Source organism: Xenopus laevis, chromosome 2L, assembly GCF_017654675.1.
Source record: "Xenopus laevis strain J_2021 chromosome 2L, Xenopus_laevis_v10.1, whole genome shotgun sequence".
NCBI lineage: Eukaryota > Metazoa > Chordata > Amphibia > Anura > Pipidae > Xenopus > Xenopus laevis.
Window position 1 is genome coordinate 48,418,380 of NC_054373.1, and position 13,869 is coordinate 48,432,248.

Genomic DNA, 13,869 nt, shown 5'->3' on the forward strand with positions numbered 1-13,869 from the left:
GTCTTCAATATTTTTTTGGAGGGCACAACCCATATTAGCCTTACTGAGAATGACCTTATCAACACACACAAAGGAAACTATTATTTTAATTAAAGAAATGTGAATTTAAATTAATTTATTAGACCCAACTGCAATGTTTAACTTTCTAAAGAATGAAAAGGAATATGCACATGTGAATGTATAGTTATTTTCCACCCATAGCTTCCATCAATGAGTTACTGGCTTGACTTGGGGCAAGCAGCACCAATCAAAAAGCCCATATCTGTTGAATCCCACTTCCTGGTCTCTTGACATTAGAAATGCATTGCCTATGACAACTGTAAGGAAGGTGCATTCTAGAACAGTTTGGCCATTACAACTGCCAATGTACCAGCAGCAGCAGTCTTGCCTAAGCTTTCATTGTTTCTTAGGCTTGCTGGTCACAGTGATGCAGTTAGGCATTCTCTACATTCTAATGAAGAAGCCAAATTGGTTCTCATTTGCAATAAAAGATTTAAAGAACAACTTTAGTTAGGGAGTGCCAGCAGACACAAAGTTCAGCCTGTTTTCTGCACCCTGCACCAGTTTTCTAGTCCGTTGCCATGGGCAGAGCACAGCAATGCCCTAGACACAAGTGCCAAGGCAATGAACACTAAGCAGTGCAATTTTGCACCATAATTTACTGTGATAATACTTTCTCACATAGTAACATCCATATGAGTAGCAGTTATCATGGAAATAGTTCAACATTAGGGCATGAAAATTCTTCATAGACAATAATAGATATAGCCCCCTATTAATAATTGCATTATATTTGCACTCTTGCTGCTGCTATCTATTGATCATTTCAAGCCATGGCAAGTTATATGGTGGCCTACCCATATATATATATATATATATAAAGTCAATTGTGGTGAGCGCACTCTTACCGGATTTCTTAGATGATGGGTGCGTTGGTCAAGTTTTTTGCATATGTAGTAAAGAATGGACCCGCACTCCAATGTTCTTAGTGAAAAAAAATTTGTGTTTTATTCACAATGCATATCCAACGTTTCGGTCCACGTTGGGACCTTTCTCAAGGATAAATGGCATTTTCACAAACAGTGCTTAAATCCCTTTAGAATTGGCGCCAAGTATGACGTCATAGGATGGAAAAACCCCAAGTTAAACATTCAGAACATTCGTATTGTGGAAAATACAAAAAGTGTAATACATACAATTCACCACTGGGTGTCACCGTAGTGTCGATGGTGGTAGTGTTCAATTGAAACAAAAGTGTCCATTACAAAGTGTCCATTCATAAAGTATTCATGAACAATCTGCAAAATTATACAAATGTATTACTTTGTTGTTTGTTTCAGGCAAATGCAAAAAAGACATTATATGTATCAACTCATATTTAATCATATTCAATAAAGTATTTTATGCAACATAAATCAGCTACAAAGTGCTTTCATGTATTTTCTATATATATAAATTGCCTTATGTTTTGCTTGCCTATGCACGATGGTAACAGGGGATACCTATCTATTCGAGGAAACAGTTAAGCAACAATTGCCCATTAAGGCCTTTTGGTGTCACGCATTCGAGTTCATGTATCCAAAAGGCTTCTCTTTGCAGGAGTACCTTATTGCTATCACCCCCTCTTGTCCTAGCCGGTACATGTTCGATTGGCATGCATCTGAATGCTGCAGGGCTGTGTTTTGCCTCTGCCCAGTGTCGGGCTACTAGCTGCTGGGCAATATCCTGTTTTTTACCCATTGCTTTAATTTCCCTTTCAGGGTCTAGTGCGGCCCTAATGCTTGCTCTATGCATGCCAATTCTTTCTTTGAGCATTCTAACTGTCTTCCCACAGTAGATTAGCCCACAGGGACATTTGATTATGTACACCACTAGTGTGGTTGTGCATGTCATCCTATGTCTGATGCTGTATCTTTTCCCTGTGCGTGGGTGCAAAAATTCATTACCCAAGATAAGGCTACTGCACATGACACATCCTGAGCACTTATATACACCTGGTCGAGGTGAGAGGAAATGTTGTGTGCTAGGGCTGGTATACTTATCCAACGGATCTGAGGGGCTTAAAATCTCTTTTAGAGAACTCCCTCTCCGGTAACTGAATTTGGGTCTATGTGGTAATTTTTTGCCCAACATATCCTCACTTTTGACCAGTTCCCAATGCTTTAGCACACATTCACGCGTAAATCTGGAACTTTCACCATATTGACACACATAATACATGTCATTTTCAACGCTCTGTCTGTTAGTAGTACTGGTCTGTCGTAGAACTTCATCTCGATCTAGGCTCAATGCCCACTCTTTTGTGCTCTCAATCAGAGTATTAGGATAACCCCTTAGCAGGAATTTTTTGCACATTTTATCTATATCCTCCACCCTCTTGTCCTCCTCACTGTCGATCCGTATTACCCTCAGTAGCTGGGATTTTGGCAATGAATCTAACAGGTGCCTGGGGTGGTTACTCTGGTAATGCACCAGAGTGTTCCTGTCTGTGGGTTTTACATATATGCTAGTTTGCAAGGTGTTATTAACCTTATATATTTTTACATCCAAAAACTCTATATGATCATTATTGTGATTTAAGGTCAACTTAACTGGGTTAGTCAGATTATTCAAATATGCAACCCAGCTTTCAAGTAGTTCCACGGAACCCGTCCATACAAAGAATATATCGTCGATATAGCGCCTGTAAAAGGCGCCATATCTCCTGAATAGCTCATGACCTAAGACACATTCATTCTCATACACATGCATGAACGCATTAGCATACGCAGGTGCCACTTTTGATCCCATTGCTGTCCCTGTGCGCTGCAGAAAAAACTGCTTCTCAAACCTAAAGTAGTTTTTATACAGGATGAACCGCAACAGGGATAGGATAAACTCACATGGGGGTCCAGTATAGTGCTCATTATCTGTAATCAGTCTGCGTACTGACTCAATTCCCTGTTCATGTGGTATGCACGTGTATAAGCTTTGTACATCCATTGTAACTAGGGTTAGCTCTGATGTGGGTAAATCTATACTCCTCACAACCTTCAGAAAATCATTTGTATCTTTCAGATAGCTGCCTATCTGCTGTACACACGGCTGGAGGTGATAGTCTACAAATTCAGCTATTTTTTCGTTAAGCGAGCCATTGGAAGATATTATAGGTCTTCCCGGAGGTGCAACTAAATTTTTGTGTACTTTTGGCAAAGTGTAAATAACCGGTCTGACAGGAAATCTCGGCAAAAAATAATCAAACATGGCTTTAGAAATATATCCTTCATTAAGTCCAGTTTCCAAGATATTTTTCAATTCATCATGAAATGTATTAGTGGGATCATGAGTCAATTTTTCGTAATTCATTTCATCAGTAAGCTGTGACATCAATTCATCTTTGTAATACTTGTAGTCAAGCACTACTATCCCACCACCTTTGTCAGCCTTTCTAATGATTATTTCTTTATTCATTTTTAGGGATTTCAATGCATTTCTATGCTCAAATGATAGGTTTCCTCTGCTCACTTTTTTTGTTTTATCCCAAGCCGACATTTCCATATCCAGCATACGGTTAAAAGTCTTAATTGAGGGATTGGTGCTAATGGGGTCAAAGTCACTTTTAAGTTTGAAGCGCCTAGCAGTCTCATTGTTCACATACATGGTAGGTAATGCCCCTTTAGTAGTCATATTATCAGTCAGTTCTATCCGCTCCTCGTGTTGTAGGGAGTTACAGTTCAACTCCCTTAGCCCCTTGTCCTGCTCAAAACGCTCCTTAAGGCGCAGCTGCCTTGAAAACTTATAATTGTCTATAGTATGAGTAAAAGGGGTTAAACTCACCGAGGGGACGAATCCTAGTCCTTTCTGTAGTACAGTCTTCTCAGCTGCTGTTAGACGATAAGCCGATAAATTGAAGATCATATCTTCCTCTTGTGCTTTAGGGTCTGTTGTGAGCGTGTTGTAACCGGTGCTGCTGTGGCCGGTCCTCTTGCCCCTGCGGGTGGCTTTCCTGCGCTGTTGTGCCGCTGGAGCCCTTCGCTCTGCCCTTGTGAATGTTCCCCTAAAAAAGGGGCTGAAGATGGTGCTGGCGGTTGCGCTGAACTGTCCTGTGGTGATCCGGATCTGCTCCTTCCGCTTCCGCTGTCTGATGTCCTGCTGCCGGTTCCACTGCCGTCTCTCCTGTATGCAGGTCTGCGCGTGCGCCAATCCGTCCTCCTTCTCCTGGGTCCTAGTGCGCCTGCTTGCTGCCACCGATAGATCGCGCCCTCCTTGTAATCCTGCTGCACTTTCAGCTTCTTCGAATTTTTAAAGGCAAGTAGTTCAGCTTTATATTTAGCGATCTGGACATCCAGTTTACCAGGCCAGTCTGTGTCTTTGTCGCTTGACAAGATGGTAGTATTAGCCACTTCAAAAGTGTTAAGCTCACTTCTGACGGATCGTAATTCCCGGCCCACTTCTTCCACGACCAGCAGTATTAGATCTAGGGTGGAGGATATAGATAAAATGTGCAAAAAATTCCTGCTAAGGGGTTATCCTAATACTCTGATTGAGAGCACAAAAGAGTGGGCATTGAGCCTAGATCGAGATGAAGTTCTACGACAGACCAGTACTACTAACAGACAGAGCGTTGAAAATGACATGTATTATGTGTGTCAATATGGTGAAAGTTCCAGATTTACGCGTGAATGTGTGCTAAAGCATTGGGAACTGGTCAAAAGTGAGGATATGTTGGGCAAAAAATTACCACATAGACCCAAATTCAGTTACCGGAGAGGGAGTTCTCTAAAAGAGATTTTAAGCCCCTCAGATCCGTTGGATAAGTATACCAGCCCTAGCACACAACATTTCCTCTCACCTCGACCAGGTGTATATAAGTGCTCAGGATGTGTCATGTGCAGTAGCCTTATCTTGGGTAATGAATTTTTGCACCCACGCACAGGGAAAAGATACAGCATCAGACATAGGATGACATGCACAACCACACTAGTGGTGTACATAATCAAATGTCCCTGTGGGCTAATCTACTGTGGGAAGACAGTTAGAATGCTCAAAGAAAGAATTGGCATGCATAGAGCAAGCATTAGGGCCGCACTAGACCCTGAAAGGGAAATTAAAGCAATGGGTAAAAAACAGGATATTGCCCAGCAGCTAGTAGCCCGACACTGGGCAGAGGCAAAACACAGCCCTGCAGCATTCAGATGCATGCCAATCGAACATGTACCGGCTAGGACAAGAGGGGGTGATAGCAATAAGGTACTCCTGCAAAGAGAAGCCTTTTGGATACATGAACTCGAATGCGTGACACCAAAAGGCCTTAATGGGCAATTGTTGCTTAACTGTTTCCTCGAATAGATAGGTATCCCCTGTTACCATCGTGCATAGGCAAGCAAAACATAAGGCAATTTATATATATAGAAAATACATGAAAGCACTTTGTAGCTGATTTATGTTGCATAAAATACTTTATTGAATATGATTAAATATGAGTTGATACATATAATGTCTTTTTTGCATTTGCCTGAAACAAACAACAAAGTAATACATTTGTATAATTTTGCAGATTGTTCATGAATACTTTATGAATGGACACTTTGTAATGGACACTTTTGTTTCAATTGAACACTACCACCATCGACACTACGGTGACACCCAGTGGTGAATTGTATGTATTACACTTTTTGTATTTTCCACAATACGAATGTTCTGAATGTTTAACTTGGGGTTTTTCCATCCTATGACGTCATACTTGGCGCCAATTCTAAAGGGATTTAAGCACTGTTTGTGAAAATGCCATTTATCCTTGAGAAAGGTCCCAACGTGGACCGAAACGTTGGATATGCATTGTGAATAAAACACAAAATTTTTTTCACTAAGAACATTGGAGTGCGGGTCCATTCTTTACTATATATATATATATATATATATATATATGGAAATATATAGATGAGCAGTGTTTGTGTTAGCCTTACTTTAAGGCAGGAAACATTTCCCACTGACATATATGTTTTCCCCTCATGGCCAGTTTGATTTATTACACTAACACAATTCTTAGAAACCAACTGCAATGAAAAACATAGCAAAATCAATAGGATATTCAGTATAATAAAGAAGAGTTTAGCTGTATACATTATACCCTGCTGGCTTGTGCGCTACAGTGGCTCTGCATTTTCCATCAAAATGACTTATTTAATAATTGTTATTATTCATTTCATATATAGAGAGGCAAGGAATGCTACGTTCATGTTTGATGTATGCCACAGCATTCTTAGCAGGGTTTTGCCTGAAGGGAAGAATGTTAGTTGTATGGTATCTCAATGCTCGACTCCACAGTAAGGTCAGCCTCTTCCTTTTAATGGGGAAGCTGAATTCCTTCTCATTTGCAAGAAAATGTTTAAAGCTTTTATAAGGGCAAAGAGCTGGTGTGTCTGTTTCCATGCCCAACAGCCCTGTGCCTTGTAAGATAGATCCATCTTTTTACTTACCATCCAGATGCTACTGGTATAATTCCCCCTATTCTGTGTTTCTGTGGTTTAGCATATGCACAGACCCACTTCAGGTGGCATGGCACAGATGTACATGTGCATCAATTTTCTGAAACCTTTAAAACATGATGCTCTACATGAACTACACCATTGCTTTGAGAAGAAGGATCATGCCATGGAACCTAGAAGGTTCTTTCTCATGCACCTTAACTTTGTTATAGGCTCCAGTTACCTTTAACTTTGAATAATAATGTAATAGAGAGACCATAAAGCTCATAGAGAGACCATTGCAGCTGTGGAAAGCCACAGGCTGACAATTGTCAGCCTGTGGCTTTCCACAGCTGCAACCCTTTACTTAGAAGCTGAAGGATTCCTGGAGTTGTAGTTTAACAAAAACTGAATTGCAACAGTGGGTCTTATTACGTACATTAATAAGGACTAGTAGACTTGGGTACAGAACCAAAGTAGTGAATATCCTTGTTTGCATTAGCCATATGTTTTTTTTAATTGCTGTAGTCATGTAGGGTCTTCGTCATTTACATATCACTGCTGTTCAAAAATAATGTTCTGTTAATATCCATTATCATTCGATTACTTTTTACCTGAGGAAGGGGGTTGTCCCCAAAAGTCCGTGCCTTCATTTTCTGCATTTTAGTGTTCTCTTACCCCATATTTCGTGGATTTAGGGCAGTGACACACGAGGAGATTAATAGCTAGTGATAAATCTCTGCTTCTGACAGCGACTAATCTCCTGTAATCTCCAGTAAGATTTCCCATAGCCAATAATGTGAATCGTTGGTGGTAAAAACCCATGTATCGCTCCATTCTCCCAAAATCGCATGAAGTTTCCTCTTGTATCAACTTCAAGTGATTTTGGGAGACTGAAGTGACACATGGGTTTTACCAGCAGCGATTCACATTATTGTCTATGGGAAAGTTTTTACTTGAGAGTGCAGGAGATTAGTTGCCCAGAGAAGCAGCGATTAATCTCCTGGTGTGCCATTACCCTTCATTAAAATCAGTACATGAAAGGTGAAACGCAGCACCACAGTCAAAGACAATTCACATGGAAGTGGAAGGAAGGAAGTGATATTCCACACTTGCTTAAAGAAGGTACTTCCTGTTTTCTCTAGCTTTTCTCTAGCCAACAAGGGAATGCTGAGGGTAGCCTACATCCAGCATTTATTTTACAATTTCTTGAGTCAAGTAAGGAGACTGGGGCCACAATATAGTGTCCATCATATGAGTACCTTGGGCTGATATAATGATGGCCTGTCAAGGAGGACTGTGGTTAAAAATCTCCTTGATTAATCAGTTCGACTTTATACACTAATATACTCTATCCTGCTGAATTGTGCTTAGTATACGAGTACAGTTATTTTGAATATTTATTTATTCATGCATCTGGGGCTAATCCATATAATTCCATTAATTAATTCCCATTTCCCCGATGTAAGACCATGCCCCCTTTGACAATTAACTATTAAAGCAAAATAGAAAATAATGTGATGTCGCTATCTGAAAATCATGATGCTGTGCCGAGGATCGAAGTAGAAGTTAACTATATTTCAAGCACAAAAATGCTGGTGGTTTAAAAAATGCTATTCTGCTTAGCACCCAACTCCATAACTGCAAAACAGAAAATACTGACAGAATTTTCCAGACACAGAATGCTTTCACTGTGTATTGTGAGAATCCAAATGTGTCATTCAGAAGAATGCAGAACTACAGGGCAGTAAGCATTGTGATTGTACTTTGGTTTTTCCTTTGCCTCCTAATAAGACCCAGTACCTTTTTCTGTGAGGCCAAAGATCCTGAACAAAGTATCTCCTTTAAATAGAACTAGGATTTTCCTGCGTTTAGTACATCACCAAAGAACATTCTAATCTACAATCTGCTCCTTATTATAGAGACATCAGAAGTGGGAACAGGACACAATTTGTAAGCAAATGAAAAAGGAAAATAGAACAGAAAATTAAAGAGCAGAACATAATAAAATAGAAAAGAAAGAGAGAACTTGATGATGCAGAATTAAAATCAAAGTTACAAACAATAGCAATATAGACGTAAGGTAATAGATCAACAAAACATCTCAAGAAATGGTTCCTGTTTGATGGCAGTGGTTACAGTAACTCAAGTAATAACTGTGTGCAAGGGGATATGGTGTTTTATGTTGAAGAATGCCACCTTTCTGACCTTTTTACCCATGAGTCAGAATCAATTGTAAAAAGAGTTGAGGAGCACCACAAGCTGAAAAACATTCATGGGGCTGACAAATATGGGCTGTTTTTGGCTATTTTTTGACTGACAGTCAAATGAGGTTCTGCTTGGCAGTATACCTGGTTTTTATGCAACCAAAACTTGCATGGAATTCAGAAATGAGCTCCTACTTTGAGTCCACTGGGAGCAACATCCAATGGGTTGGTGAGCCAATGGTTGAGGATCACTGGCCTAGACAATAGTAGACAATAAATCGCCTTTTTTTACGTAGCTCGTACAAATGTCACTTCAAATATTCACTGTTTCTTATTCACTGTGCAGAAACCACGCATTATATATATATATATATATATATATATATATATATATATATATATATATATATATATATACACACAAAGGCTTGAGCACACACTTCAAAAAAGCTTTCACCTGGGTGCAAGACAGAACGGCTTATATAGTAATAGAATGCTGATGCACACCAGGATTTTTCTTTCAAAATATACTTTCTTGATAAAGGTCCCAGACGTGGACCGAAATAAAGAGAAAGCTTGAGAGACAGCATAAGACTTCTGCCCCTATTTGAAACATGAACATGTCCGGTTTTCTGTACTACAAACAAAGGAAATTTAGGTTGTGGGCTGAAATTTCAACTTTGAATAAACTGGATTGACTGGTCAAATCAACCTTTACAGCTGTCTCTTTCATTTTGTTTGTTTTGCACTCCTTTCTTCCCTCCACTATTTGGTAAAGCAGTTACTATTAACTACCACCACTTAGCTGCCAGTCGTTCGGTCTCTGTTGATGATGATGAAGAAGAAGAAGATAGGCTTCACGCCATGCTATCCATGATCTCCTCTCGGAACCTCACAGCTCCTAATACGATGAAAGGTTTTTATCCAGTTTCCATTTTAAACCTCCCTGCGTCATGCTGTGATAAGACAATGCCCCCACTCAACAGATCACAGCAACTGTGGTGCCATTATCGGGCATAAATTTACCAAGGAAGATTCTGTATCATTGTATTCATTGTGTGCCTTTGTTGGTTTACTCTGTACTGCTGACAGTAGGTTACTTAACACATCATCATCTAAAACTATACTAGAGTGATAATGGAAGGTTTTAATGTTAGTGCAATATAGGATGACTTGTAAGCTATCAAAATGAGGAGAGTCAGTGTTTGTTACCACATTAGGGGGCCCAGGGGAAGACAAAAGTCAATATATGGCACTTAAAGTGTAACACAATTGCTATTCCCAGTATTCTTTGCTGAGTTGGTGGAGAATAATGGGAGATGCCCAGCTCTGCAACAAAGGTTTTTGGAACTTTTACACTAATGGTGCTAGCTCTGGATCACAATGGAATAATCCATTAAACTATAGCTAATGTACAGTTAGGGTTGCTACCTGGCCGGTAAAAATGATGGCTGATCCCAATGTTAATGATAGGGAAAAAAGATAAATATATAGGATAGGATATACAGTAAATGTTGATCTTGCAATATAAATAGCTTTAGAGAAGCTGACATTTGAAGTGCACCGATTTCAGTTTTCTTTGTCTATTTTTTGGAATTCTTTAAAATGAAAGTTCAACTTGGCCAAGGGCAGATTCCTTGCTCTCTGTATCACAGGAAGGGTTCATAGAAATATGCTTCTCAGTAAGCTTAAATCATAGTAAGGAAGAAATAATTTGAGTCATGGCAAAAACAGGGGATTGTTAACCTATTTTGTCCTGAAAAAAACCTCAAGGAATAAAACCCACGTGTGCTATTTGACATGTTGTCATCAATAATTATTTTAGTTTAATGATATGCACACATGCGTAAAAGTCTGTGCATGGGCCCAAAACTGTTGTCTTTGCCAGTCACATTGGCCTGTTTAACTGCACCTTATACAGAAATCCATCCTATTGGCTGATAACAGAACAGACTTGCCTTGATACTGGAACCAGGAAGGGCAATTATTCTGTAGCAGAGAAACAAATATAAGGGCGCAAGTGCAGTCAGTAAAGTGCAGTTCTGAGTGCAATCTATTTTTTCCCCAACAATACAGCATTTTTTCCAAGAGTGCCAGCCTCATTGCAGTCGCAAGAGCGTCCAATTCCCAAAAATAAATTCAACAGTGTGAGTGGTTTGCTGCCAGTCGGGTGCAACTGCTCCAAATATTTTTGAAGTCTACCTGGTGCCATTTCCGGTGGCATGCAGGTTACGTGCTCCCTATACTTTCGGTGCCAATTGACACAGAGCATTGAGGGAACCCTGGAGCTATGGCCTGGAAGGTGGAAAGTCCAGGGTCATCCTGCAGCAGTAGGCGCAGCAGCACTTGACTTGAAATGAAAATCAGCAAGTACTGAATGGAACAGAGTGCAACTAAACTGAAGGAGCTAATTTTGCTGCAAGTACCTTTAATAAAAGAATGTGGAGAAATTGTGGGGACCGCAGCTGTGTGCACGGCCGTACATGAGCCGTATAGTCTTGCAGACTTCACCATGTTTAGGCTGAAAGTTATTCAGGATGATGCAGGCATTTCAGTAACCATGTCTGACTTTTATCCAGTTGCTAAATATCACATTTTTCCCTTTTGCAGTCATCTCCCTTTAATTAGGTGTCTCCTGACTCAGCTTCTATATATTTGTGAGATCAATAAATTTATTTTATGAATAACCAATATTTTTCATAGATTTCTTTAATTTGAAACTCATAATTCCTCATAATTCCAATATTGAGTTATACCAACTGGGATTTTCATGATTAAGTATAGTATGAATTGTAATGCGGCTCCCTGGTAGAGTTGAAGGACAGGTGGGTTAATTAAAAGCTGACATTTTCTTTTTTAGATGTTAGTTCCCCTTTGGTTGTGTTCTCTAAACCCTTAATATGAGGAAATATACAGTAAAAAGTGCCCGCTCCCAAGATTAAGGTTGTAAAAAAAGGATTCAGCAGTCAGACTAAACCATCATGCCTTTGGCTTCTTATTTGAGATATTTACCTTTTGCATAGCCTTGTGGTTATGAAAGGAATTACTACAACAAGCAGAATATCACCATGTATAACTAATGTACTATGCTCATTAAAGGGAAAAGCTATTCTTCATATATATATATAACTTTTATTTTATCACAATTGTCTGGTGGCGTATTCTTTAGTGGTGCCATATTGCTTTCCTCAGATGAGTTACTCCAGATCCAAGTGGGACAGAACTTTGATTGGTAAGCAATATAGCAGCTGCCAGCACATTGCACATGGAACATCCACTTTTATTATACAAAAGAGTAGACTTTTCCCTTTTAGTTGTTAATCTGCAATTAAATATTCTGCATTTGGACAAGAAAAGAAGATCATTAATTAAACTAATTGCCATGTACGTACATTGTGCCTCCCGATAATGACATCCCCGTTGCTTGCAGGGTTTGCTTGCCCTTGTCTGCTGTTGTCTGCAACATGCTCGACCTTTGCATGTGGCTAATCTTGCAGCTATCCAAACAATTGATGAATGGAACAAAATAATGAAGATGCTGTTCACTTATAATTCTTCAACGACTCCGGTACCTTTCATCTGGATCCTTAGGCTCTGTGGGGTTCTGATTTCCTTTTTTTGTTAACTTTATCTTTCTTTTTCAATGATTTTATGTGTTTATTTTTTTTTAATAATGTTTGAATTCCGGGGCCCGTGAAAAATATTTAAAGTAAGGGCAGTCCAAAGAATTGTAGCGCAGAGTGAAAGAGTTTTCTTCTCTATACACACATTCTATTTAAGTTATATATATATATAGAATATTTTGCTGCAATTTTGCTACAATTTTCTGGCCATCCAGCTCATTCCATGAAGAATTAAGGTGAAGAGCATTTTTTCATTAATGTTTAGAAGCTTTCTTTTGCATTTTTTCTTATTTCAATGCAGACTTGCTTGCATGTTATTTTATTGCTGTAATCTCATTTTCATTTTTATGCCTGCCTATTTTATCCCCCTTCCCCGACACCAAAATGCAACAAATATTCTGGTTTATATCACTCTGCTAGGATTTTACAGCTGGGGGCTGTGAGGATCTTATTGTACCTCACTTATAGCTCTGAGCACAGCAAAGAGCACAAACATTCCTGAATGTAAATGTGACCCTAAAGGGGAAGGGGTAACTTTGGCTTTTGTCTGCTTAAGCTATAATATTTGATGCCTGCTTGCCAAAAATATTTGTTGTACTGTAGCTGGTACTGGATATAATTGTGCACAAATCACTTGGAATTTCCTTCTTTGTGTTTTTCCCCATACATTTTATTTTTTTATTTTATTTTTCATGCACTTGTGCGAAATTTCACTCTTTTTTATATGATGGGTCATTTTAATTTGACCTTGTACATAAATAACAAGTCTCTGTATAATCTTGAGTGTCAACCAGATACTTAAGGTTCACAGTGTATAATCATTTAGAAGCACCCCTACACTTTCACAACCTAATTCACGTCATGGAGAGAGCTGGAAGGCCAAACGTATCAGGTTTCATTGATAGGAAGGTTGGGGAACTAGAGATACTTTGGAACATACACTGGCATTAGCCGGCTTTGAAGCCTCTATAGTCAATTTTTAATTTCAAGAATATTTCTCTCTGCTAACATAATTTGTTCTGCTAATGGCTCTTGCGAACAACCTCCTGGGAAACAAATAACTCGTGTGAACTATTAGGCTTTAGGGGTCAAGCTACTAAGATTAAGGGTAAGGTCACACTGGGCGTTTTGGGGAGAATCGTCTCGCCTCGTCTTTGTGGCGACTAATCTACCCAAACGCCTTCCCTCACTCTGCGCTGGCTAAAATGAAAAATCGCCAGCGCTAATCACAATCGGCGATTCGTTTTCTGAAGTCGCCCAAAGTTGCCTCACGAGGAAACTTCGGACAACTTCGGAAAATGAATCGATGCGTGCAATTAGGGCTTGCGATTTTTCATTTTAGCCAGCGCAGAGTGACCGTAAGAGTCAAAGGGCTGGAAGAAAGTAGACAGGCCCATGTACAACAGGAAATCATGAAGCAGAAAAGTGTCTGTAACTTTGTCTAAATTTAAAAAATTGAAAATGATTTATAATCATACTCTATTTCATTATACTATGGATGCTGTCAGGCAAAAGCAGCTGCATTTGTTAAGCGTGCCCCTTTTAGTGGAGGAATATACATTAGAGTAAAGTAGTTTCTGCGACTGTGAGCTG

At 39.4% G+C, this 13,869-nt stretch overlaps 1 protein-coding gene across 2 annotated transcripts in view; it reads left to right on the top strand.

The window, feature by feature from the left end:
- Window positions 1–13,869, top strand: part of LOC108708040 (small G protein signaling modulator 2) — a 182,540-nt gene that overhangs the window by 146,765 nt on the left and 21,906 nt on the right. The window contains exon 12 of one of the 2 annotated variants that reach the window (XM_018246316.2): window positions 9,435–9,569. The exons of the other annotated variant lie outside the window; for it this stretch is intronic. Coding sequence (XP_018101805.1) covers window positions 9,435–9,569 — 135 coding nt within the window. The remainder of the gene's footprint in view (window positions 1–9,434; window positions 9,570–13,869) is intronic. 2 annotated transcript variants of the gene reach the window in all.